At 45.7% G+C, this 24,748-nt stretch overlaps 1 protein-coding gene across 2 annotated transcripts in view; it reads left to right on the top strand.

The window, feature by feature from the left end:
• LZTR1 (leucine zipper like post translational regulator 1) overlaps positions 1 to 24,748 on the top strand; it is a 238,383-nt gene that overhangs the window by 117,249 nt on the left and 96,386 nt on the right. For both annotated transcript variants that reach the window (XM_085633897.1, XM_085633896.1), the window contains 3 exons: positions 17,864 to 17,956; positions 18,500 to 18,595; positions 19,108 to 19,288. In XM_085633897.1, coding sequence (XP_085490023.1) covers positions 17,864 to 17,956; positions 18,500 to 18,595; positions 19,108 to 19,288 — 370 coding nt within the window. The remainder of the gene's footprint in view (positions 1 to 17,863; positions 17,957 to 18,499; positions 18,596 to 19,107; positions 19,289 to 24,748) is intronic.

The raw sequence follows: 24,748 nt of genomic DNA, 5'->3' as shown, positions 1-24,748 counted from the left end.
AGACCTGATCCACCCGGATCAATCCGGTTTTATACCGCATCGTAACACTGCGTTAAACCTTCGGCGCCTTCATGGTGTAATCGCCAGGGCGGGCACGCTGCGTGAACCAGCTATTGTGGCGTCTCTCGATGCCACGATGGCCTTTGATACGGTGGAATGGGCATATTTGTGGGCGGTGCTGGCCAAGTTCGGCTTTGGCCATGGTTTTGTGAGCTGGGTGAGGTTGCTGTACGAGGGCCCCCTTGCGAGTGTGGTGGTAAATGGCCGGGCATCGACTCCGTTTCAGCTTGGGAGGGGCACTCGGCAAGGTTGCCCCCTGTCGCCACTGTTGTTCGCCCTCGCCCTTGAGCCGCTGGCAGCGTGGATACGCTGGCACCCGGATATACGGGGACTTAGATGGTCGCCCGAACACGAGGACAGAATTTCGCTATATGCTGATGACATCCTGTTGTATCTTGCCTCGCCCAAGAACTCACTTATAGTGGTCTGTGACGTGCTTACATCTTTCGGTAGGAACTCGGGTCTCGTCATCAACTGGAGTAAATCGTATTTATATGTTCTGAGTGGCGAGGTTCCACCGATCCCGCGAACTTGTTCGATCCAGATCGCTCAGCAGGGCTTCGTGTATCTGGGGATCTTTATCTCCACGGACTCCGCTTTGCGGTATGAGAGGAACCTGCTCCCCCCCCCCTAGCGCGCCTGCGGCGGGATGTAGAGGGCTGGCGGAGGCTGCCGCTCTCCCTCGTTGGGCGCGCTGCCTTGTTCAAAATGATGTCTCTTCCCCGGTTCCTCTACGCATTGCAGAATACTCTAGACTGGGTACCGGCCAATTACTTTCTGGAGGTCGAAAGCCTCCAACGAACGTTGTTGTGGGATGGGCGGCCGCGAATAGCGATTGCTAAGTTGACGCTTCCATGGTATGATGGGGGTATTGCGCTTCCAGACATCCGACGCTACTATTGGGCCACCCAGTTGAGCGCGATTAATCATGGTTTCTATGACCCTGCCCTCAGCCCTGGGTATGCCATGGACAGGTGGTTGCTGCGCGGCGGTAACTATCACAGGGCGTTGTACTCGCGGTCCCTGGACTCGTCCCTCACGGGACCCACTGGGGTGGCGGTGCGTGTGTGGAAGATGGCAACTGACTCGCTGGGCTGGAAGGATAGGCTCACCCTTGCTACCCCGCTGTTTGAATCCGAAAAATTGGGTAGGCTTTGGCATACAAAAGGTTTCGATAAATGGGACTTGATCGGCATCTCCAAGGTCGGAGATGTGCTGATTAAGGGGAGGGTGAAGTCCTTTGAAGAGTTGCAGAAGGAGTATGATTTGGGGACATCCGAGTTTTTCCGCTATGTTCAGGTGCGGCATGCCCTCCGGTCAGTCCTCGTGGAGGGTGAGAAGGTGCCTGAGTCCTCTCCTTTGGAGGACCGGATCCTTGATGGCCATATGCCTGAGAGTACGATCTCACTTATCTACAAGAAATTGATAAATGTTCGGGCGGATATGCTTCTGGGGCTGCGGGACCAGTGGACTAGGGATGGACTCGAGTTGGATGATGAGGATTGGCAGTCTGCTGTTTCCTCTCCCAAGGAGGTTGCGATCCCGTCGCGTCTGCGGCTGGTGCAGCTCAAAATACTGCATCGAGTGTATGTGACGGGGCCAAGGCTGGTCCATATGGGATTCTCTGAGGAAGGCCTATGTAGGAGGGGATGTGGTATGGTGGGTACTTTCCTGCATATCATTTGGGAATGTGGTGTCATCTCGGAATTCTGGAGGAGAGTCCATGCAGTGATGGGGGAGGTGACGGGCATTGCTATGCAGCCGGAAGCGCGGTGCTGTCTCCTGAATGTCTGGGGGCCCACTGATCACGATGAGGCACAGACCCAGTGGGTGACTCTGGGTAACATGGTCGCTAAGAGAGATATTGCGCGATTGTGGGGCTCCGTGGGGCCCCCCACATTGACCGCGTGGAAAGAAAATATGGACTGGAGTATGCTCAGGGAAAAGACAGTATATTGCGCTAGAGGCCGCCCTCGGAAGTGGCACGCCATCTGGGGGCGGTGGAATCAATACAGGGGAGGAATATGTCTTGCCCCTGATTTGGATCCCCCCGAGGAACAGCTTTCCTCTTGACATTCTTTCCAGCTCAGTCTATAAGATGTGATGAATAATTGACTTCTTGGGCCTCTGCTGTCCCCCTTCTTCCTCTTAGCACAGTCCTGTGACTGTTAGATGATTGGGGTCCGGCCTCCCCTGGGGGGCTATCACCATGGGCATTCAGTGTTTTCGCCTTGCTGGGTTTGTTGTGTGTTTGTGTTTATTTAAAAATGGAATCTTTTCACTGCTCCTTTAATGCAATGTGGACGTTTCTCTGTCCTTCTCTACCGAAGCTGCCGAACCCCCGGGTTGTCGGCTGAATAGCTGTGTCCAGAATCTTGAAGAAATAAAGGTTTTTAAAAAAATAAAAAAATAAAAAAAAAAAAATAATCACCATTGTGCCACTAGCTGCTACAACTTCCAAAAGGTCAGAATCCATGAACTCCTGATTATAATAAAGATCTGAAAAGTGTTTAGCCCAAAGGTTTGGCTTAAGTAGTGGTCGGTGTGAATACCTGCGGTTAAACTACCATGCATCATTATATGCCAAAATGCAACATTAATATTGTTTCAGGAAGCCTCCAATAGATCTGCCCGGCAGTGCTGTGCTGAGGAATGCAGTGGCACTGGCAGAGAGTACCAACTTTGTGCCAAATATGTCCTATATCCATTTCCATTTTTCTCAGCTTTCTCAGTCAATCCGATACCCTTTTTGGTTGTGAGAACCATTTGCAATTTGAAGATCTTATATGCATGTAGCCAATGGTTAGAAAACCTCAGACTTCTCTATAAAGACTTAATTGTTGGGGAATTTCATAGTAGGTGTTGAATGGAATTTTTAATCATTCCAAAATCATGATAATCTCTGACTTCTTGCCAAACTTGAAATTGTCATTCATGATTTTTTGTGGCGTTGCTTCTTAGAGGCCTACTTTGATGATGTGCAGTAAAACAAAAGGTTTTTGAGACACCCCCTCCTAAACTGGACATGTGCCCCCTTCCCTTGACCTCTTGTCATTGAACCTGGAAAAACCAAACATAATCTTTTTTCAACGTTTGGTGCAGAGATGCTAAAGCTGTAGGCTGTCAAATATTTCAGCATCTGTAATGCAGGTTTTGTTGCAAACATAACTAGTCAGTCTATTCCAATGGCACCCCATCACCGATATGTACAATATACAGTATTTATCTGCCATTACACCAGGTGGCCTCCCCGGGGATGTACGCGAACTTTACAGTCTTCTCTTTTGTTATTTTACATTGTTATGTATTGATAAATACATAGGATACCTTATGGATAATGTTTGTACCATATTCGTATAACCTTACAATTGTTTGAGCTTCTAGATTGTTATTTGAGGGAAATGTCCCACCAAATTAGTAATCCGGCACTTAGCTATGTCAAAATACAGTTTCAATAAGAAAATTGTAACCCGTGGTACCTAGAACACAGATAGCAGCCCTTTCCACAGAGAAATGTGTGTATTTAAAACATCAACACACCAATGTTAAAGTAAAAAAGCAGACCAAAAATACCCAAACCAATTTATTAAAACAAAATAAGCAAAATGTAATAATTAATACAAGACCAAAATGGCAAAACTGTTATCACTGTATAATGAAAGATTCATTTGAGAAGAAACTGTCAAAAAATGCCCATAATCTCAACTGGGTTTAAAAGTGAAAGAAAGTGGCTGAATTACCAAAAGTGGTCATTGGAAGGCCACTCTTGCAGCAAAAACTAAAAGTAGTTACCAGCAATATTCTTTCACAAAGGCCAGGAGAATAGAGCGCAGAGACCGTTACCCTCCCAAGCTGGTGCACTCTAATGCTTTCAATCTTCTTGGCGTTCCTGTCACAGAACTCCTGCTACAGGTCCAGTCAGGAGACCTCTTTACTCTGTTTTCAGCAACATTTCCTTCAGATGCTGAATATTTTCCTTCCGGTCACAGACAGCTGGAGTAGTCTTCTACATTACCGTATCTCTAGTCTCCGTCTGTAGTATGAGGCAACCACAAACGTGCTCTGGCAGAAATCATTGTCAGACTTTCCCATACAGTACAGCCAGGTCCTTGTCATGTATGCCCTATGTATAAGCTTATGCTAAATTAGGTGGCACCCTGCCCACTTGGCCACCTTCCTTGGCATGCCCCACTCCAGTCATCGTCCTTCAGTCTGCTGCTATTCCATTCCTGTTTGTCTTTAAGGCTATCCAGCGGCAGGAGGCTGTTGTGCAGAAGTGCAGAGTGGTGCTCCAGTCCACTCTAGATAGTCATTTGGTGCTTCCACAGAGGTACCTTTTCTCTGCCTTTTCTTTCTCAAAGACCACAGAAGGCCATCTAGGCTAACCGATTAAGAGCATTTCTAGGGCATTGGTACAAGTGTGCAGCAGCATGGCGTCTATTCACCAAAATGTAAGGGGTGGTAGTTGTGAAATCACACACCCTTTGACCTTAATGGTAACACAAGAAGTGACATCATATGACCTTTCTTCATGAATTTTCCCAGGAAGCCATGTCACATGGCGTTAACCATGATGACATCACAGTATTTGGCATCTCTAAAGTTACATAATAAAGTCACAAATAATGTAACCACACAACACGGACAGATGACTACATTTCAGGTTTTAAATCCAACCTATATTAGGGGTATGGCGTAATCGTTGAAAGTGGTGGAGTGTATTACCTGCTGTGAATTGTAACGGGCAAGCAAGCCAGACTTCGTCTGAACAGCCACCCCCAGAACATTTTGTAAAAATGGGGTCAAATAGAGCTTTTTAAAGCTAAATTTTCAAATTAATTTGCTAAAAACCTTTAGGCTCTGAAAGGACACTCATTAAACATCCAGGTCCTATAATTGTGGGTCAAGCCCATGAAAACTCACACCGTCCATGAGTAAACCCCATTTTCTTTCAAAATGTGCTATGGGTGCCCCCATATGTCAAAATGTATCTATTGTACTAGGAGCAGTATTTTATAATGGGTGCCCCTAATGTGCCATGAACGCCCCTTTTAAAAAAAAATTCTATTCTTTTTATTAAATAAAAAAAACAAGCTTCACATATAAGCAATTAACAATACACTTCTAGAAAGCATTTCCCAGACTTGACAATATTCAGGCAGCATAACACATCAGCTTACAGGGAAAATGGATGTGGATCCCCCACCCCCCATTAATATATGTCACTAAACCCAGCCAGGAAGCCTATCAATGTATCCTGTGAATACACTCACAGACCCTTATACAATGTCCATGACCCCCATATTTTCTCCCACTTGCGAGAGCATCCCCGGCTTTGATATCCCACCCGCTCTGCACCATGACACCAGTCCATGTCGCATAGCCATGCAGCCACTGTCGGAGGTTCAGTCGCTCCCAATGCAAGCGCACTGTTCCTCTTCGCAAACTCCCGTGCCAACGCTAGCCATAATTTGGACCACCTCGGCCACGTGAGCTCACTAGTGACGCCAAGGATGTGCCATCAGGGCTCTAGCGGGACCTGTACACCCATTACCACCTCCATCATACAGGCAATGCCCTTCCAGTATTTCTGAAGCTTGGCGCAGGCCCAGTCAGTAGTGCGCTCTGATGGCTATTTCCCTAGGGCACTGGAGGGCCTCCGCCCGATCATCATCTTCCAGGAGGCCCACAGCTGTTTCCCAGGCCTCCCGCAAAGGACCCAGACAGTCTGGCGTATTATTTATACATTTTTTATACGTTAGTGACACCGCCTTCTGAATCATGGGGTCTAAAAGAAGCCTATCCTCCAATGGGGAATAATCTGGAAGCACCAACCCTTCTTTCACGTGGCAGTGAAGCGCCAAACGCAACTGATGGTAACGGAGGAATTCCCCTTCACCCGTCTGGAGACCCTCACGCAAACTCTCAAAAGTTAACATTTTCCCGCCTTTCCATACGTCGCCAAACACATCAATACCTATGAGGCTCCACTTCTGGAAACCCCACAGTTTGTGTACTTCCTTGAGGAAGTTCTAGTTGCTCTATGCCAAATATCAAGGCTCTGGAGATGACCCCATTAACCCGCACTCTGGCCATCGGAGCAGTATATAACAATCGGATCCATTGTTGCAATCGCGGGCCGATGCCCACCTTCCCCAAAACAGCAAAAAGGTACGTCCATTCAATGCTGCCGCGCGTCTAGAGAGAGGAGGGCGGCTGGAACATCTGGTTGCCTTTGAGTCATGTACATGACCATTTAAACGTCTCAGATTTAACCTTGTGCTCCTATTAGGCATAAAGCCCTATTGATCCGGGTGAATGAGGGATTGCAAAACTGGGCCCAACCGATTCGCAATAATTTTGGCTAAGACCTTAGCTTCGAAATTTAAGAGGGATATGGGTCTGTAGGAGCTACGGAGGTCGTGCGGCTTTCCTTTTTTCCGAAGAATGACTATAGTTGCCATTATCAGGTCCTCCGGAAGTTGCCCCATTTCGGACGCTTCCTGAAACATGTCGAGCATGTATGGAGCTAACTTGCCCGCCACACATTTAAGCATTTCAGTAGGGAGCCCGTTCGGGCTTGCCGCCTTCCCGGATTGCGAGTCTCTCATGGCATTCTCAACTTCCTCCAAGTGGTAATCAGAATCAAGAGCTTCCCGGTCCTCTGAGCCTAGAGTTGGAAGAGAAATGTTGCAAAGAAATTCAGTGCATTCCGACTCCAATCATGCGGATTGGGATTGGTAAACATTTTTATAATAATTGGTGAAAATTTCCGTTAAGGCAGCCCCCGTACCACCCTGCGTCCCCTCTTCAGACCGAATCTCGGACACCCAATTACGACTCCTGTCCCTTCGTTCCAGCCAAGCAATCAGTTTGTTGGCTTTGTCGCCCAGATCATACACTCTGCACTGTGTGGCGATCGGATGTGCCCGGGCCGCGAGGTCTCGTAGGGATCATTCTTTAAGTTTAAGGAAGTGCTTTAGCCCCTCAAACTCCCCATACTTCTCAGTTATGGTGCGCGCCAGGGCAAGTATTTCATGTTCGAGTTCCTCACACTGACAATGGTTTTCTTTGCGTTGAGCACCACGCGCCGCCTGCACAAAATCCCTCGCCACCACCTTGTATGCTTCCCAAAGGACACCAACGGAACCAACATTTTCAGAAAAGTACAGCTCCGTGCGTTCCTCAAAACGCTCCCGGAATTCCTAGTCTCGAAACATAAAGGGGTCTAACGTTGGCGGAAGACACCAATCGCAAACTGGCCCGTGGAGTTGTACCTCTACCGGTGAGTGGTCGAAGATAACCTGTGCCTTCTGGCACCCACCCTGAAAGAGCCCTGCAGCTGTAGTGTGTGTGAAAATAATATAATCTAGTCGAGCCCCGCGGCCGCCGTAATAGGAGTATAATGTCGGGATCTGGGGTTGTGGCATCTCCAGAGATCCCCCAGTCCCATGGCCCGTGCAAGACAGTAGACCGGGGCCCCTTTACCCCAGAGGTGAGATTTTCCCTATCCATTTCAGGCACAAGAGTATCATTCATGTCCCCCCCCCTCCCCAAGATCAATAATCCGGATGGGAAATCCAGCAGAAGCTGGCTGAGAGCAGGGAACGTGATGTCATGCAGTCGCGGAGGAATGTACACTGAACATATATTCACCACCTGCCCCTCCGAAGTTCTTGACAGAGCTAAATAGCAACCCAATTGGTCAGACCATGTGCCCTCGATCACAAGAGGGATCACATTTTTTATGAGTATCGCTGTGCCTCTGGACCCTGACGTGAAGCCAGCGTTGGCCTGTAGTGTGTAACCATACCTATTAGGAGTCAAGTACTTATCCCCCTGAAGGTGCATCTCCTGGAGTAGGACTATATCTGGGGAGTGTCTGCGCAAATACTGAAGAACCATTGTACGTTTAATTTTGTCCCCCAGGCCATTAACGTTACAGGAGAGGATAGTAGGTGTCTTGTTAGGTCGTGTGACCATGTGGTCAGGTAACACCCACCCGCCCCTCCACCCAGGCAAGAGAGACCCCCCCTACTCGCAGCAGGACTTACCCCTTAGAAGATTGTCATCTGACAGAGACATTGCAGCATTACATCTGAAGCAGAAATCAAATTGTGAACCATGCACAAAATAGAAACACCCCTAACAATGTCCCCCACCCTGCAACCCTGCCCTGTAGGTCTGGAACTACCCACATCCACAATAGCAGAGCGCCTGTTGCCCCAGTAACCAGAAATTAAAGTAGGGCTGTCTGACACCACCACTAGACAATGCTTTCTCCCGGACCTCCCGCCCCACCCATCCACACCTCGTATCGCTGGAACATATAATACATTGTCCCATCCAGACGTGCCTCAGTCTACGGCCCCCCAGGATAATAAAATTCAATAGCAGGCCTGAAGGACAAGCACCCAGGGTCCTTAAGGCATACAACTGTAATCAACAGTGAGTCCAGACTCTTACTTCCCCGGAGATCGAGCGTCGTTCACAGGGTTCCAGACCGGAAGCTCCTGGATCTTGATACAGACCTTTCTCCTTCTCTGCACCTAGGTGGAGATTCAAGAATGTGGAAGCGACTCCCGCGCCAGTCCCCTTCAGTGCGACAATTGGATGAACGATGGAAGCCCCCATACAGCCATTGTTGAACCTCCGTAGATGATGTGAGGAACAACGATTTGTCATTGTCAATGACTTTTAGCTTGGCCGGGAAAAACATCCTATATTTTATCCCTTTCTCTCGAAGGGCTTGTTTCACCCCATAGAACATACGCCACTGCTGCACTCTCAGCGTGAAGTCCGGAAAAAACCTCACTGTCGAGTTCTCAGAGGGTAGGTCTCCACGCACTCTAACCGTCTGCAGAATGGCATCCCGGTCTCTAAAATTGAGGACGTGCACAATGATCGTCCGAGGAAGAGCCCCAGGTTTTGGCTTTGAGATCTGGGCCCTGTGCACTCTATCCACAGTGAAGAAGGTAGACAGTCTCTTAGGCTTAAGGTGGTTCAGGATAAGAGCTTCAATAAAAAGATCCATGGATGGGCCCTCCGCCTCCTCCGGCACTCCCACTACCCTGATGTTATTGCGGCAGGCCCTCCCTTCTTGGTCATCCAGCCTCAGTGCCATCAGCTTGTGTTGATGCGCCAGTTTCTGTACGCGTTCCTCCAGCTTGCGTGTCGCAGATTGGAGCTCCTCTACATTTTCTTCCATCGCCGAGGTTTTCAGCATATCGGCCCACATTAAGTTCATTTCAATGGTGACCTTCTCAATTTTGGTCTATAAGCTCGCCCCCAATGACTGAATTGCAGACATAATTGAGCCAAGGGACGGCTCTTTCCCGGCCATTTTTTCCCCCTTCGCGCCTTCCTCGTGCACCAGCTGGCATGGAATCAATCAATCAAGCATTTGTATAGCGCGCTACTCACCCGGAGGGTCTCAAGGCGCTTGTGGAGGGGGGGCCTGCTACTGCTCGAACAGCCAGGTCTTGAGTTGCTTCCTGAAGGCGAGGTGGTCTTGGGTCAGGCGGAGGTGGGTGGGGAGGGAGTTCCACGTCTTGGCGGCCAGGTAGGAGAAGGATCTTCCTCCCGTTGTTGCTCTTTGGATGCGGGGGACGGCGGCGAGGGCGTGGCTGGTCGATCGAAGCTGGCGGGTGGGAGTGTAGAAGTTGAGGCGGTCGTTGAGGTATCTTGGTCCTTGGTTGTGGAGAGCTTTGTGTGCGTGGGTGAGGAGTCGGAACGTGATTCTTTTGTTGACGGGAGCCAGTGCAGGTTTCTTAGGTGTGCGGAGATGTGGCTGTGTCGGGGGATGTCCAGGATGAGTCGTGCGGAGGCGTTCTGAATCCGCTGAAGTCTTTTTCTGGAGTTTGGCGGTGGTTCCGGCGTAGAGGGAGTTGCCGTAGTCCAGTCGGCTGGTGACGAGGGCCTGGGTGACCGTCTTCCTGGTTTCGGTGGGGATCCACCGGAAGATCTTCCGTAGCATGCGTAGGATGTTGAAGCATAACGAGGAGACGGCGTTGACTTGTCTGGTCATGGAGAGGGAGGAGTCCAGGATGAAGCCCAGGTTGCGTGCGTGGTCCGTTGGTTTGGGTGCGCTGCCCAGGGCAGGGGGCCCCCAGGAGTCGTCCCAGGCGGATGGCGACGATCCCAGGATGAGGACTTCCGTCTTATCCGAATTCAGTTTCAGGCGGCTGTTCCTCATCCACTCGGCTACGTCTTTCATCCCTTCGTGAAGGTTGGTTCTGGCAGTGGCGGGGTCGTTGGTGAGGGAGAGGATCAACTGGGTGTCGTCGGCGTAGGAGATGATGTTGAGGTTGTGTTGGCTTGCGATGGCCGCAAGGGGGCTCATGTAGATGTTGAACAGCGTGGGGCTGAGTGAAGATCCTTGTGGTACGCCGCAGATGACTTCGGTGGCTTCTGATCTGAATGGGGGGAGGCGGACTCTCTGTGTCCTTCCGGCGAGGAAGGAGACGATCCATTCCAGTGCCTTCTCTTGGATTCCAACAGCATACTTGTCCAACTTATTCGTCTGCACAGCAGCGGGGGCCCTCTTTGGCTTGGTCATGATCAACTGCGCGCTATCGGGGAACAAGGACCCCCTTCACTACTACACCAGCCAGCTGTGTGCCACTCCCGAAGCGTCTTAGGCCTGTCTGTCAGATACAATCACTACCGTGTCTCTGGCTTTGATACACTCCACACAACGGGCCTGCGGCGCAGGTGAGCTCCACAGTATGCTCAAGCTGGGATTTGCAAAGGGGACACTCAGGTGGAAGAGCCGCATGGCGCCACGCCCAACAGATCGTCGCCTCTCAGTACCCATCCCCATCCACACACTGTACCCCAGGTATAATCACTATTTCTCCCAAGTTCTGAACCCTCATCGTCGCCTGTGATGTACAAGGCCGGCAAGGACTCTTGGACAGTCAAGATTAGACCCTCCGCTTCTCCCGCTAGGCAGGCCTCACCTCAGTGATGTGTCATGGTGTAGACAAAGGGGCACATACCAGGACTCTGCAGCGGCACAACGTGGGGTCTCCAACACTAATAGTACACTTGCCAGGGAGCCGCACCCCAAGCATATCCGCCACCTACGGCCCCACTTGGTAGGCCGCTGTAGTTGAAGTCCTGGATTACACCCCCTGAAGGCCGATCCGTCCGCTCCCAACGTTGTCAGGAGATACAACAGGGGGTCAGGTGGGGCCCGCAGATGCCACCGCAGTCCCTGGTGAATCACGCAGGTTGGGCCCCCTCGCTGTTCAACGCTCTGTCCACAAATGCGGGCAGCACCAGCGTAGCGTAGCGTAGGAGCCACCAGCGAGCTCACCCAGGCAGATGGAAGACCCTGGGGAGCTCAACGCCAGTAGCCCATTGACAGCGCAGACTCCGGGATGCTCCGCCACGGTGTGCTGCTCGGCAGTTGTGAAGTCCCGTGGATTTGGGGCAGCCACGGCAACTGGAGTCAGTATTTGCTAAGCTACTGCACTCCGATTAGCAGGGATTTGGGCGGTGTAATGGTTGCAGGCCCCAGGCAGCAATCTCGCATGGCAGAGATCCCGGGCCGAGTGTTAGCGCGACTCCGCCCCCTTGCCATCTGGAGCCTCCCCGCAGCCGCCGGAAAAGCCTCGCGACTCCACTAACATCTCGCTGCACCGTCCGGGATCGGAGATGCCTCCCCCGCCTCAGGATAAATACAGGAACACAACGCCTGTCGTCTCCTCCTTCGGCAGTTGGATCAATGTCTGATCTTGCGGGCGAAGGCGAGGGCTGGGACGGAGCAAGACGATTACGCCGCCATCTTGGCTGACGCCAGACCACAACCCGATGAATGCTCCTTTATACTAAGAATTACATCTAATATGCCAGTGGCAGAATTTTTCTATCAATGGGATCCATATCCTATGGGTGACCTATAAGTCAAAAATTACCTGTGGTATGTCAGTGCCAAAGTTTGCCATGGTTGTATCCCACATATGCCACAGTTGTTCTCCCCTATGGCTAGAAATACTACCAGTGTGCTAGTACCAGCATTTTGCCATAGGTGCCCCTTATGTGAAGAATGTCTGTAAGCTTGCCAGTGTCTTATCGTGAGTGTGTATTTTGCCAAGCATTACCCACAATATGCCAGTGCCAGCAGCTTCAATGTCCTTAAAGAATAATAGAATAGAAAAGCACTGTTGAGCATGAACATGCTACTCTGGAAGGTCTTGGCTAGTAAACAAACATAAAAAGAGAGAGACAATTCAGCTGTGCAGCCAGCTGTACATCCTTCTAACTTGCCTATCAAGAACAAAAGGTATGGCCAGTATGAAAGCAGAGATGATCGGACTCCTGTGCTACACTGCCACCCAGAGCCCCATCTAGGCACCTTATTGCAAGAATCCTCTACTTCATGGACAGGAACAATTTCTTAAGAACAGCCTGTCTTAAGGGGTTCTGTAACTCCTCGAGAGTTTCAGCTTGCCCTGATACACGAGGAAGGTGCAACAGATCTGTAAACCCTTCTGGGATGTAAAGCAAAAGCTCAGAGCCATAAACTACATGCTTCTGTATCAGCCAAGTTGAAGGCAATCCACAAGAACAAAGCACACTTATTGGAGTCCCCCCACAGTGTACAGGACGAGTTAGAAGGGAGAAAGCACTTCAGCGGTCCGCCAGCGGCTGCAGCCTTATCACATAGACAGTCTTCCAGTTCCCACAAGGGAGAGGCAGCTAGTCAGTGGTGCCTCGCAATGTTCCACTTGTCAGCAAAGACTTGGGATCAGTTGCTGCCGACTTAGGCTGGAACTCTAAATGTATGTGACTGGGCTGCTTATTCGGAATGTGTATTTTCTCTCCTCTTCCCTTTGGGGCTTGGGGGTTTTCTCCTTTTCATCTTCTGTGGGGGGGGGGAAAGATGAGTATGGTTTTACTATCATTCAGTGTTTCCAAAGGTTTACTGCTTGATGGGTATAATGTTGACAAGCTTTACTTTGCAGCCGGGGGCTTGCCAGTTGTGACTACTGTTGGTTTTAGCAGGGGTGGAGGAAGCCACACTAGTGCTTCCGGCTTCTAGTCTTTTTGTTCATAGGGCTAACACTCTTTCCCAAGATAAAATGATGCAGAAATTGGGCAACAGATGCTTGTGGGGCAGATGTTTGAGGGCGGGAAGACTTGATAGGGGTGGTAGGTTGTTCGTTATTACTTGGTCCTTTAGTTGTGTCATAGTATACAGGGCTATGTCAAAATATATTGTCGTAACGTAAGGCATCCACAGAATATGTAAATGGCCAGTGACCTATAGTTTCCTATCCAGGATTGTCATCAGCTTTAATGACTGGATTTAGAGGGAGCCATCCTATTGTTTTCTAAACAACATTCCTTGATCCTATTGCTCCAAAAAACTCACTTGTTAGGCACTAATTGTAAGTTCCTGGGGCAGCACGGGTTCACATGTGTATTGCACTTCAGATTTGCTGAGGGTTACCGAGGGGAGGGTTGCCATTCTCATACTCCGGTCATCTCCCCTTGTAATCTCTAAATTGTTGACAAATTGGTTGGGTGAGATATGTTGTGTTGACAGGTACACTGAAAGGGAAGCATTGGACCTTTCTTAGCGTGTATGTTACATCTTCATTGTTTTCTGACACACCGGGTTATTATAGGCCTGCTAGCTGATACCCTCAAATAAAGACAATCATAGGGGCAGACCTCCATGCAATTATGGCCAAGAACCTGGACACAGGAGGTTCCCAGGCACCTACTGCCATAGATCTGATATCCTACTCATATGGGAATATGTGACACATGATGGGTTCGTACTGGGGAGCATGCTTACATTTCTCTTTCAGCCTCTCATTGCTCCATTTCTCTCTTGGATTATTTTTCCACTACTCTTTTGATTTGGCTTGGTTAACAGAAATCAGGATTCTGTAGAGAGGTCTAGCAGATCACCCCCCAGTGGAGCTGTGGACATGCCTTAGCTGGGGAAGGTCGGAGGTATATTGGAAGTGAATGTCTTGTGACTCCCCAATGATCACTTCTCAAAGTTTCTATGGGGAAGAGTAAAACTCCTACCTCAAACTAAACAACCACTCATTGCAATCAGCAGGAATATTGTAGGAGGAACTCAAAGCAGTCTTTCATGGCGAATTTATGGATATGCCGTCGCCACCAGGTGAAAGAAGATGAAGGGGAAATTAAAGGTCTAAAGGCAACATTTCTCAATCTCAACAAAGGCTTCCTACCCATGAAACAGAAGTACTTTGTCAGTTTGATTCCACTTGGATGAAAGACAATAGACCTTAGATGTTACAAGACTCCCATAAATGGCCTCACCCCAGTAGGTGATAAAGATGGTAAATGCTTTTACTGGATGGCTCTCTGGCAGCAATTGAGAATTAAGACTTGTGGCAGCTATTTACAATGGGGAGGATAAGTGAGTTACAGAGAACCATATAATTGCTGACTATTATAGAAGCCTGTTTACCACTTGCCCCCTCCCCAGATGGACTAAAGGTTAAAGCACAATTGTTACTTGATCTCTTGGTGTGTGTGTGGGGCGTGGGGTACGCCTAACATTAGAGGAAGTATCAGAAGCAATTAATGGGAAGTAGTCTAGCAAAACACCAGGCCTAAATGGCTTCCCACTCAAATCTGACAAATATACCTCTCTTGTGGCTCCCCATCTCTTAAATATGTTCAGTGAAGCTGCACAGAAAATTGCCCTGCCCGTCAATCTATGCAGGGCTACAAGTCTCTCTTAAAAACAGGCTGGCATCTAGGCCAATGCTCATCTTATCTCTATCTCTCCTATTAATACTGAGGCTACATAGCTTGCCATAATTCTTGTGAATAGACTCATGTAAGTTAAAGGTACGCATCCTTGTCTGAGAAGGGTGCAGCTTGCTCTGGCTAGGTCATGGGAATTTCTAATCAACTTTGACTCTCTCAGCTAGGACTTGCTTCATCAGGTTCTATGCAAGAAACACTTTGTAATTTACACCATGGTCTAAGTCCTTGTAAACTTTTCTGTTCCAGCTTTTCGTTGGGTACAAAACAGGGTTCCCATATGTCACCCCTGTTGTTCGCTTTGGCAATTGAACCACCATATACCTGAATTAGAATAGATGGCCTGCTGCAGGGCTTCCAGTGGAGAAGTGAACCGAGAACCAGGTCTCCCTGTACACAGATGCCATGCTGCTTTTTCTCATCTACCCTCGTTAGATGGGTCGGAGAGTCCCGAAAATCTTGGACAAATACATAGTACAGCATTAGTATTGAGGGTCTAGCGGTAAAAATCGTTGTTCTGCCCATTCAGGTGTATCCCATGGTCATACAGTGGCAGTATAAATTACAGATCTAGACATAGTGTAAAATATCTAGAGTGCTGTACACTGCATTAGACAAACATATAGGCTGAGAAGCAGCTTCAGATTCATTCCTGTAAGGTGTACACTCTGAATAATAATACCGATCCTTGTGATGGAATTTGCCCAAAAATCGGATTGACCTACTTGAGGGCCACTCGTTTCCCTGAGGGCCATAAAGGACCGACAACAGTAATAGAAATTATGTTGCGGTTTTAATAATAAAAGAAGCTGAATCACACCAGCATTTTTCAATAAGATAATATATCAATATTCCAGCGTTACATGAACTCAACTCACTTCTTTTACTAGACCTTTTGAGCCAGACCTTTACCTCTTTAGCTTGTCATTTTTAAGACTAAGCCTGATGATATACCTTTTGGGTTAGACATTCCCTAAGATTGTAAGACTTTCCACAATTAGACTGGTGTCGCCTTCAAATCTTCTGTCCTGGTGATGACCCTTTTCTGATTAATTTGGCATTGTGGTTCGATGTTCTGTTAAGTCCACTACCACCACCCCCTTCTGCCTAAGAGGGATGGAGTACTGTTTCCACTTGGAGAAAGCAATATATAAGGCTGTTCCAGGAAATATAGAGCCACATGGGACCGCCTTCACAAAATCAGGCCCTGAACACACAGTGAGCTTGGTGAGTAGCACAGGGCTCTAGCCAAATACCATTGTATGTAATGGCAGTTGTTAATTTGGTGTTGATTTAATTAAAAACCTTTAAAATGTTATATACCTATTGTACAGTCTGGCCTTTCCACCAGAAAGTAAAAGATGTTAATCCTAGTTGAATAATGTTAGGTGTGATGTTTAAAAGTGTGCAGCCTGGCCCTTTTAACAGAACTTGAAAAAAGATTAGGAAAAGGTTACACCATTGCATGATAAAAATAGTTTAAATCAAAGCATCGACAATTGGATTTGTTTTTAATTTGCACCTTTTAATGTTGCACAGAGAGTTGAGAAGACCTAGACAAAAGCCAGTATTGGACTGAACGAAGGCGTGCATTTACTGCACTTTAAGTTCATGCACAATTCAAAAGCATTTAGATCTTGCAGATTCTTAAATTATCGAAAAATGTCACTAACCGAGTTATACGTTTTAAATCTCACCATATCAAGATAACCCTACAGCATTGATGTGTGGATACAGCTTTCATTGAACGCCCACATTTTGTTTTCTGGGACAAAGTGATTTTTAAACAGCTGTACTTTACAATATTACTCTAACATTGGATAACGGGTTGCAAAGGACGTATAGGTTTGATTTACAGTACAAAAGCTGAGATTTAAATGACAAAGTATGATTTGAGTTTTTTAAGTTATAAAGGCTCATGGCTAGAGGCAATTGACAAGTGAATATGACGTTAGAGTGAGGAACTAGTTTTCCAAGGTTTCATTTGGTAAAGATCCATAATTCGCGATATTGATGTGTATGGAACTTGAGGTAAATTCACTAACTGTGTACCATTTCCTTTAATTATTGAAAGGTTGCAGGTATTGCAGTATGTTTGTAAATTCTGGGTATAAACCTCTGCAGTGTGTGTGGTTGAAACAGCTAAAGACATAAAATATGTGAGCATGTGTGCCTGTTTAGCAGTTAAGAATAGCTCCCTAAAAAGCATTCTGCTGCTAAGGTAGTACAAACTCAAATGAAAAAACAAACCGTTATCATTTTCCTTTGTACTACTCTTAATTTGTGAGCCTGGCTTGAAAAATCTAATTTGAAAATGCTATCCAACAATAAGTGAAGCAACCAATTTCATATGGCAGCATACTTTAATTAGTAATCTTTTGCCGCATGCTGCCTCGCCTGTCTCTTCATAAAGCTTTAGTTAAGTTGTGTGGAACATTTAGGTTTGCAGATTCATATGGTTAATAAGCTCAACCCACTGACCTTCTAGGAGACCTAGTCAATCTAGAGCTTATTAAGTGTACGACAACTGAGTATCTCCAGCTAAAGCAGCAGAGAAGCACAAACAAAACTAGGAGAGGAAGAAGTGGAAGGATAGGGCTGAAGGGTGGGGTTGGAGACAAGTAAGGAAGCTTTCTTCATAACAGCTAGTAGCATTTGTATGCATAACGAATGCTACAGTTAGTAAGCAATTCTGTATTCTGTGTTATTCCAAGATCTACTTTGTTCACAACTACAACAGAATCATATGCTATGAAGATGCCAGCTATAATTTCTAAAATTACCTCATGGTATGGACGAATGAGCTTTGCTCTCGGCTTTACACCATTATGAATCTTTCAGAAAGGTCCATCGTCAAGATTTAAGCAATCACATTTTTCTTCACATGCTTCATATTCATTCTTGACTTTGACCAGTTAAAGCACACATTTTTTTAAATCACATTTTATCCCAAAGATGTCGAATTTCCTACATACTATACTGATTTACAATGGTTCTTGTTGTACAACACAACTTATAACTTATTTTTACTTTCTTCCAGTTTTCTTGTTACCCAAAATGCACTTTACATGACGATTATGGACGGCTGTGGGAAAATCGTCAGTTCTGCGATTTAGAGTTTATTCTAGGAGAAGTAAGTGAACTTTGACTAACGTTTAGTCCAACGTTTTCTGACTGTTTTGTCATTGTGTTCTGATCACAAAGTATCAGGTATGTGCAAATGGAACCTTGTGTTATTTAAAGTCTGTACATTTTGTGGCTTCTACACTTAGTTCTCACATCCTTGTGAAGACCAGGTTGTGAAGCAACTTATTTTAAGTCACATGGATCATCATTACAAGTACATTCTATTTTCACATTTACGTGGAATGACATTACTAGGAAGGCACTGTTCGGTAAGGCACTTTCTCAGTCCAAGTGTTGCCCAAGAAAATGTTTGATAATGATGCTCAAAGACTAGGCACCTCATCCTAGAATTTGATTATTTTTATTGTAAAATTTAAAATGGCTTTGTGCTCTTTGATGCATACAATAGCTCAGAGTAGTTGCTGAGAAATAGTTACCCACTGCACTGCACACCTTTGTTTTCCACCACCATCATCGTAGCCACTGCAGAACGTAACAGTGTATACCTCTTTAAATATGGCCATTTCTGCTCCATGTCTCTCCATTGCAGAAGGAAGAGCGGGTTAAAGGACACATAGCTCTTGTCACAGCACGATGTAGCTGGCTCAGGAGAAAAATAATGCAGGCGAGGGAGAGACTAAAGCAAGTAAGTGTATCATGTGTTTGCCTTTATAAAGTGCTACGAAATCTAAAAGAAAGCTTCAGAGTAGAGCGTTTATCTACTTTGCTCCATCTTTAATCTTCACTGAATTCATCAAATGTTTTGTTCATTAACTACGTTTTTGTACCAATCTCATCCCTTTTTTAACAACCTTCTCTCTCCCTGACACTCTTCTCTTTATTTTCGCAAATTAGTATTTTCCATGATGCTTCTGGCACCCATTTCTCATTTGATCTGATCCTTGTAAAGCGCTCTCTTATCCATTGTGGGCAGGAATGCCCCCACAGCTGGAATGTAAAACACTATCTTGTTAGCTTCTTCTAGGTAGTGAGCACGTAAACAGAGTTATGCCCTTTTTTTGCAAAGACCTACCTTTGCTCTCAGAAATGTGCCCTTATTACATGCATTGAAGAGTAATGCTGTTAGTTAGTTTTTTTATGTCAAGAAGAGGGCAAGGAAATGAACCACTGGATCTTTTTCTAAAATTATCCATTTAGAAATTAAAACAGGAGTTGGAAGACGAAAGCCTCAATCCGTCTCAGAAGCAGGAGTCAGCAGGAAGTAATGTCAAGATTTCCAGTCCCATGCTCGAAGTGGTAATACGTGATGCAGAAGCGCAACCATTTGAAGTCCTTATGCAGTTCCTGTACACGGACAAAATCAAATACCCACGCAAAGGTGAGCGCTCCAACTTTTTTAAAACAGTCTTCTGGTCCAGCTCCATCTAGAGAGGATGTGTTTGTGCATTTGTAGACACTTAGGGGAAATCCTGCTTCCCTCCTGGGCAAACAAGCGTGAGGGGCCTTACTGCGGCTAAATTTATTCTTTGACAGAGTCTCTTATTACAGAGCATTCTCCCAATAAGTAAATATGTTCAGTGATTAATGTTATAGGGTAAAATGCCTTTTTTCTGGTTACTCCCAAAATAGAGGAACATATTGTCACCCTTCTAGGAGAACAGATAGTGGTCCGTTCAGAATCAGTTACTATGTTTAAACACCATACAAATGTGTTCCTTTAAGCTCATTTGTTTTAAAAACTAGATTGGATAGGTTCTAATGCCTACATGTTACTGATGTGTTTTGTTTCTCCCAAAATATTAACATGGGCAATGACATATATTGTTTCCATCACTGTTTTTGGGTGTCAGGGTTTTATGCATTCACATCACAAGATTCTCTTGACAAACAATTTGCTTTTCTGTGTATCGCAATTAGGTAGAGGCCATGATTCTATTAATTTCAAATGAACGTTTCATTATCTGTCCATAAGGCAACAAACGTTTGTGTGAAAAGATTTTATTACTGTTTTTAAAGTGTATTTCACAGTTATATTTGGGGTACTTGTTTTCTAGAGCTTCATACCAAAGTCACTCATTGTTTACCAGGCCAATAAGTAAACTTACAACATCTTGCCTTCCAAATGGCCTCTCATCCAGCAGATCCTACATTGGCTATTCGCTTGCACAAATGTCCAAAAACATGACCCTTTTTTCAGTGATAGTTTCCATTCTATCCAGTTAACACAAGATGGGTAATTTTTGTTCTGCTCAGCTACCACATTCCACTAATATTTTTACTAATGCCCACCTAGCAGATCGTTGCCAGTTTTCATTACATGTAGTTAGCACATAATTTATCAACATATAACACTGACAGACAAGCAAAGCTTTGTATGATACATTGGTGTAGTATGGACAACCTCCTATATCTTCCAGATTTCCTGCCACGTCTGGTGTAAATGATATCTGTTGATTACCCAGGAACTTTAGTTTTTAGTGCCATCCTGTTTCTATTGCTATCCCATTCCATACCATCTGATGGCACTTTCTCCAGCATTGGATATTTCCCAGATTCACAAGATTTAATAAGTCCTTCTCATTAGGCTAGGATTCTATGATAAAATGTTTTATACAGCAATCTTAAAATACTCAGTTTTTAATACAATATTGTTGTAATCCATCCGACTTTTTTGTTTGGTCTGCACAGCAGCTAGTGAGGTGGATGAATTTTGAACTCATCAGAGATGAAATCCTCTGAATTACTGATGTGCCTCATATTAAAGGAATCTTATATGTGACCTCCTGGTAAAGCAGCATTTTGGTCAATGTATTAATTTAATTGAAAACTCAGAACTGCTACAATCTTTCATGTGCTGCTCAAGGACAGGCAACGAGATAATTTGTATTTTTGTTTCAACATGTTGTCATAACTTTCAGTTGACTCCTGCTGGGTCTTTACCCAGCATTTGTTTATGCAGCTGAGCTCTAGGAAGATGTTATTTGCTTCTTCATCATCGCTTAAACTCCATGTAATCTGTAATTTCTTTTTATTCTGTGCATATTGCTGTCTAAAACATAGTTATGCAAATGCCCCACACCCGTCAAGGCCTTTATTGATTCCACCCTGAGAGTTCCAGAAGAAACTTTCAAAAAGATCCAAAAACTAGAAAAGTATAAGTCCAGTGTGGATAAAAAGTGGCCAGAGACATGCTGGCTTTTCAGAAAATCATGCCTTCACGACATAGAAATCTCCCCCTCATTTGTGATTAAAAAGGCATTAAAACCATGTTTGCTGTCGAAATCTCTGTTTCCAACTACCACTGCTTCTACAACACAATCCTTGTGAACTGGAAAGTCTGTCCCATTAAATGCTATTACCAAATCGATGACTTGTTAACAGAGAGATCCTTGGTGACCTTGCAAATCTGGAACAATTACCAGAGGGAAGACATCCTCAACCAGCAATGTTACTCTTATCAGAGATGGGTAAATGAAGCATACCCGTCAGATCGTCACATTTCTTATGACCAATCCAAGGTGACACCAGGTCCCTTTCCATTTCTTGCTTTGCATATTAAACCTTGTAGCAGACACGCAAATGGGATGGGAATTAATTTCCCAAACTTTGTAGTCAGCAGTTTGAGCAAGCTTTACTAGATTGTGGACTTCTCCCCAGTGTGTAATGGTTAGTCTGTGAAACAAGAAATGCCTGTTCTTTTTAAGACAGCAGTGATTTTGAGGCCTGGGGTGGGTGTTTTCAATGTGCTGATCGGGGGGGGTCTTTTCATTACAGCCCGTTCGTATTATGATGGTTTCTGGCCACATCAAGGAGTTTATGACTGATCTTCTTAGCAGAGGCCAAGCAATCGACAAGTACAGTATTGCTCATAAGAATCCAGTTTGCATTACACTGTATTATAGCAAGCAAATTAATCCACTTTCTTGAAAGGTATTAACACATTCCCTCAAAGACACATAAGCCGCCTAGATGCACATGCTGGAGTTCTGTTCGTGGTTATCTGCAAAGTAGTTGTACAGTGGGGTACCATATATTTGCAAAGAACTACTGCTTAAAGAAAGGCAGTACTAGAAAATTTGTTATACTCAAGTAATTCTTATTCCACCATCCCTTTCCTTATTGCTCAGCTTGATAATCGTATTTCAAATCAGTGAAAGATGCAATGCAAAGGGGATAAAAGTCAGGTAACTGCAACTCCAGCTTTCGGTTATTTCATAGATTCGCTTCATACCCTCAGTCACCCCCTAAACAGAAGGCCAGTTTTTCATTACTTATATACAAATTTGTGTTATGAACAGCTTATGTATGATGACCTCTAGAAGGAGTGGTTTTCTATGTCCACCAAGCTGATTGGCTACATTGCAAGCCTAACAAAAATACAGATGGGTTACATCACTACTATATGATTCACAATAATTCAAGAATGTAATCTGTGAAATACACTACCACTTGAGTATTGTAGTTGCAGTTTAATTACCCTTTTCTTAACCGCTCTTTTAAAAAGAGCTGCTTTTAAATACAGTAGTACCCTTCATTAAGAGGACAGCCATTTTCCACATTTGCGTTGCCCTTAATTAACCAAGATAGCCTTAACCAGAAGGCCACCAAATTTGTGAAGGTTTAGAAAGGTGCACAAACTATTTTTCTTTCAGTACTAGTTTTTCTCTGTGGTGGACTTGAATACCCAAACACGTGAACAATGACACGGACCAGGCCAAGGCCATTCGTCTTGCTCATCCTCTGTCGGGCAATGACAGTATTGATTTTATCTATAAAGAGACCAAGCCAAATCTATGAATTCGTTCCAGTACAGTGAAGATTTTGTTTAGTGGTTCCGGCATGTAAGATAGATCATCCTGGTAAGAAACAGGTGTTTTGTCCCTGTGAGCGTAAAAGCAGGGTAGATAATTGACAGCCACTTCTTGTGCCACTTTTTTTGATTTTTAAATAAATTTGTTTATTGGTATTTTGAAAAATAAGTGCAATTCTCCTGCCTTGCAAGGCAGTACAACAATAACAAAACTTATAACCACTCTGTGATCGACCGTTGCACAATCAGCTGTCTAATAAGCTTCCCATCAGTTTCAACAAATACATTTGCGGTAGTATGAAATCCTGTACTCAGTAACATTATCACCATTAGGCTTGTGAGCTATTGGAAGTCTGTTGTTGCAGGTACTGGCGTAGAGGCTCCCATATGTCTCTGGGCCTAGATACTGAGGGCAGCTCTTCTGCGTACAATGTCAGGTTGTCCCTGCAATACACCAAGTCTTTGATCCAGCTCTCAGTCTTTGGGGCCATATTGCTTTCCCAGTGTATAGTGACTCGACGTTTGGCCATTAATAGTGCAATGCGCACAAATCTACCCATTGTACCTTTTAAGTGAGGGACATAGCATACATAGCAAACAAATTAATGGTATACATTGTAAAAAGAGTCCCAGTCATTTCCTGTATATTCTCCAACACCCCCCTCCAAAACAGTTGCACCCGTCTACATGCCCCCATGCAGAAAATCAGCATCCGGCTGATTACGTTTGCAATTGCTTGTTTCCCTGAGACCACACCTGTATAGTTTGATGGGGGTATGGTAAATCTGAGGCATATACTTAAAGTGTATGATGCGCAAATTGCCGTTAGGCATGAGGGCGCTGGTCAGTTTACAAATGTGTTCCCATTCCGTGTCTAGTAGCGGTGGGGTTAGACTGTCGTTCCAGCGGGCCAGGCTTTTATCCAGTTTAGGATCTTTCTAATCCCGTATTTCCCAAACAGTTTTGTTACCAGCTTACGCCTTGACGGTGCCACCAGTAGCATTTGTAGTGTGCGCAGTGTTGGGGGCTCGGCCGGGTACGTGTGGTAGTGGGCTTTAACAGCCTGCCGCAATCTGTGGATCGTGAAGCTAAACAGTATTGAAGGGTTAGTAATGTAGTTTAGGTCTTCTGTGGTGAGGAAGTGCCCCTCGGGGTATATGTCTTGCATGGCTACTATGCCTACCTCCCTCAGCGCTTTGAGTGGACCCTCTTCTTGTGTCACAGATAGTGCAGAGTGATGCGCGATGGGAAGTGCCGGTGCATACACAGGAGCTTGTTGACAAGAGCACCTATAGCCTGCCATGCGGCGATGGTCGTGTCCAGTGTATTAATTTCAGTCTTGGGCGTGCCTCTGCGGTTATGTGTGAGAATGCCAGCCAGAGGGACTGGATGAGCGTCACAGTGTTCTACTGCGACATGTGGGTTATATGCGTGTGGTCTGAACCAATAATACGCATATTGCGCTTAGGTAGTATATATACGGGTCCGGAACGCTGAATCCGCCCTTGCTATAGTCTAGCGTTAGTGTGGCCCAGCTCACCCTGGCCTGCCACCCTCCCCATATCAAGCGAAGAAGGAATGATCGTATAAAGTAGTGTTGTGTTAGCTTGATTGGGATGTTGCAGAAGAGGTATAAAAAGCGTGGAAGTATGACCATTTTAATGATCGCTATTCGATCCGCCAGGGAGAGGGGTAGCGAATTCCATCTATCTACCTGTTGTTCTAGGGAGGCGTGTGCTCTGCCATAGTTTTCTCTTATTACAATGTCAGCGTCACGATGCACCCAGACACCCAGGTATTTTATCGGTTCTGTTGTCCACAACCGGGGATATTCCATGTGCGGGGGAGTCGTTTTGGGTGTTAGCGGTATCATTATCGACTTGTCCCAGTTAATGTGTAGGCCTGAGAAGAGCCAGAATCTAATATATTCCCTCAATACCCTTGCCAGGTGCAGCGTCGGTTCTCTGATAAATAACAGCATGTCGTCCGCATACAATAAGATGCCGACCGGACGATGAAGAAAATTAA

The sequence above is a fragment of the Triturus cristatus genome, chromosome 11, assembly GCF_964204655.1.
Source record: "Triturus cristatus chromosome 11, aTriCri1.1, whole genome shotgun sequence".
Taxonomy (NCBI): Eukaryota; Metazoa; Chordata; class Amphibia; order Caudata; family Salamandridae; genus Triturus; species Triturus cristatus.
This window is presented reverse-complemented; position numbering and strand designations above follow the sequence as displayed.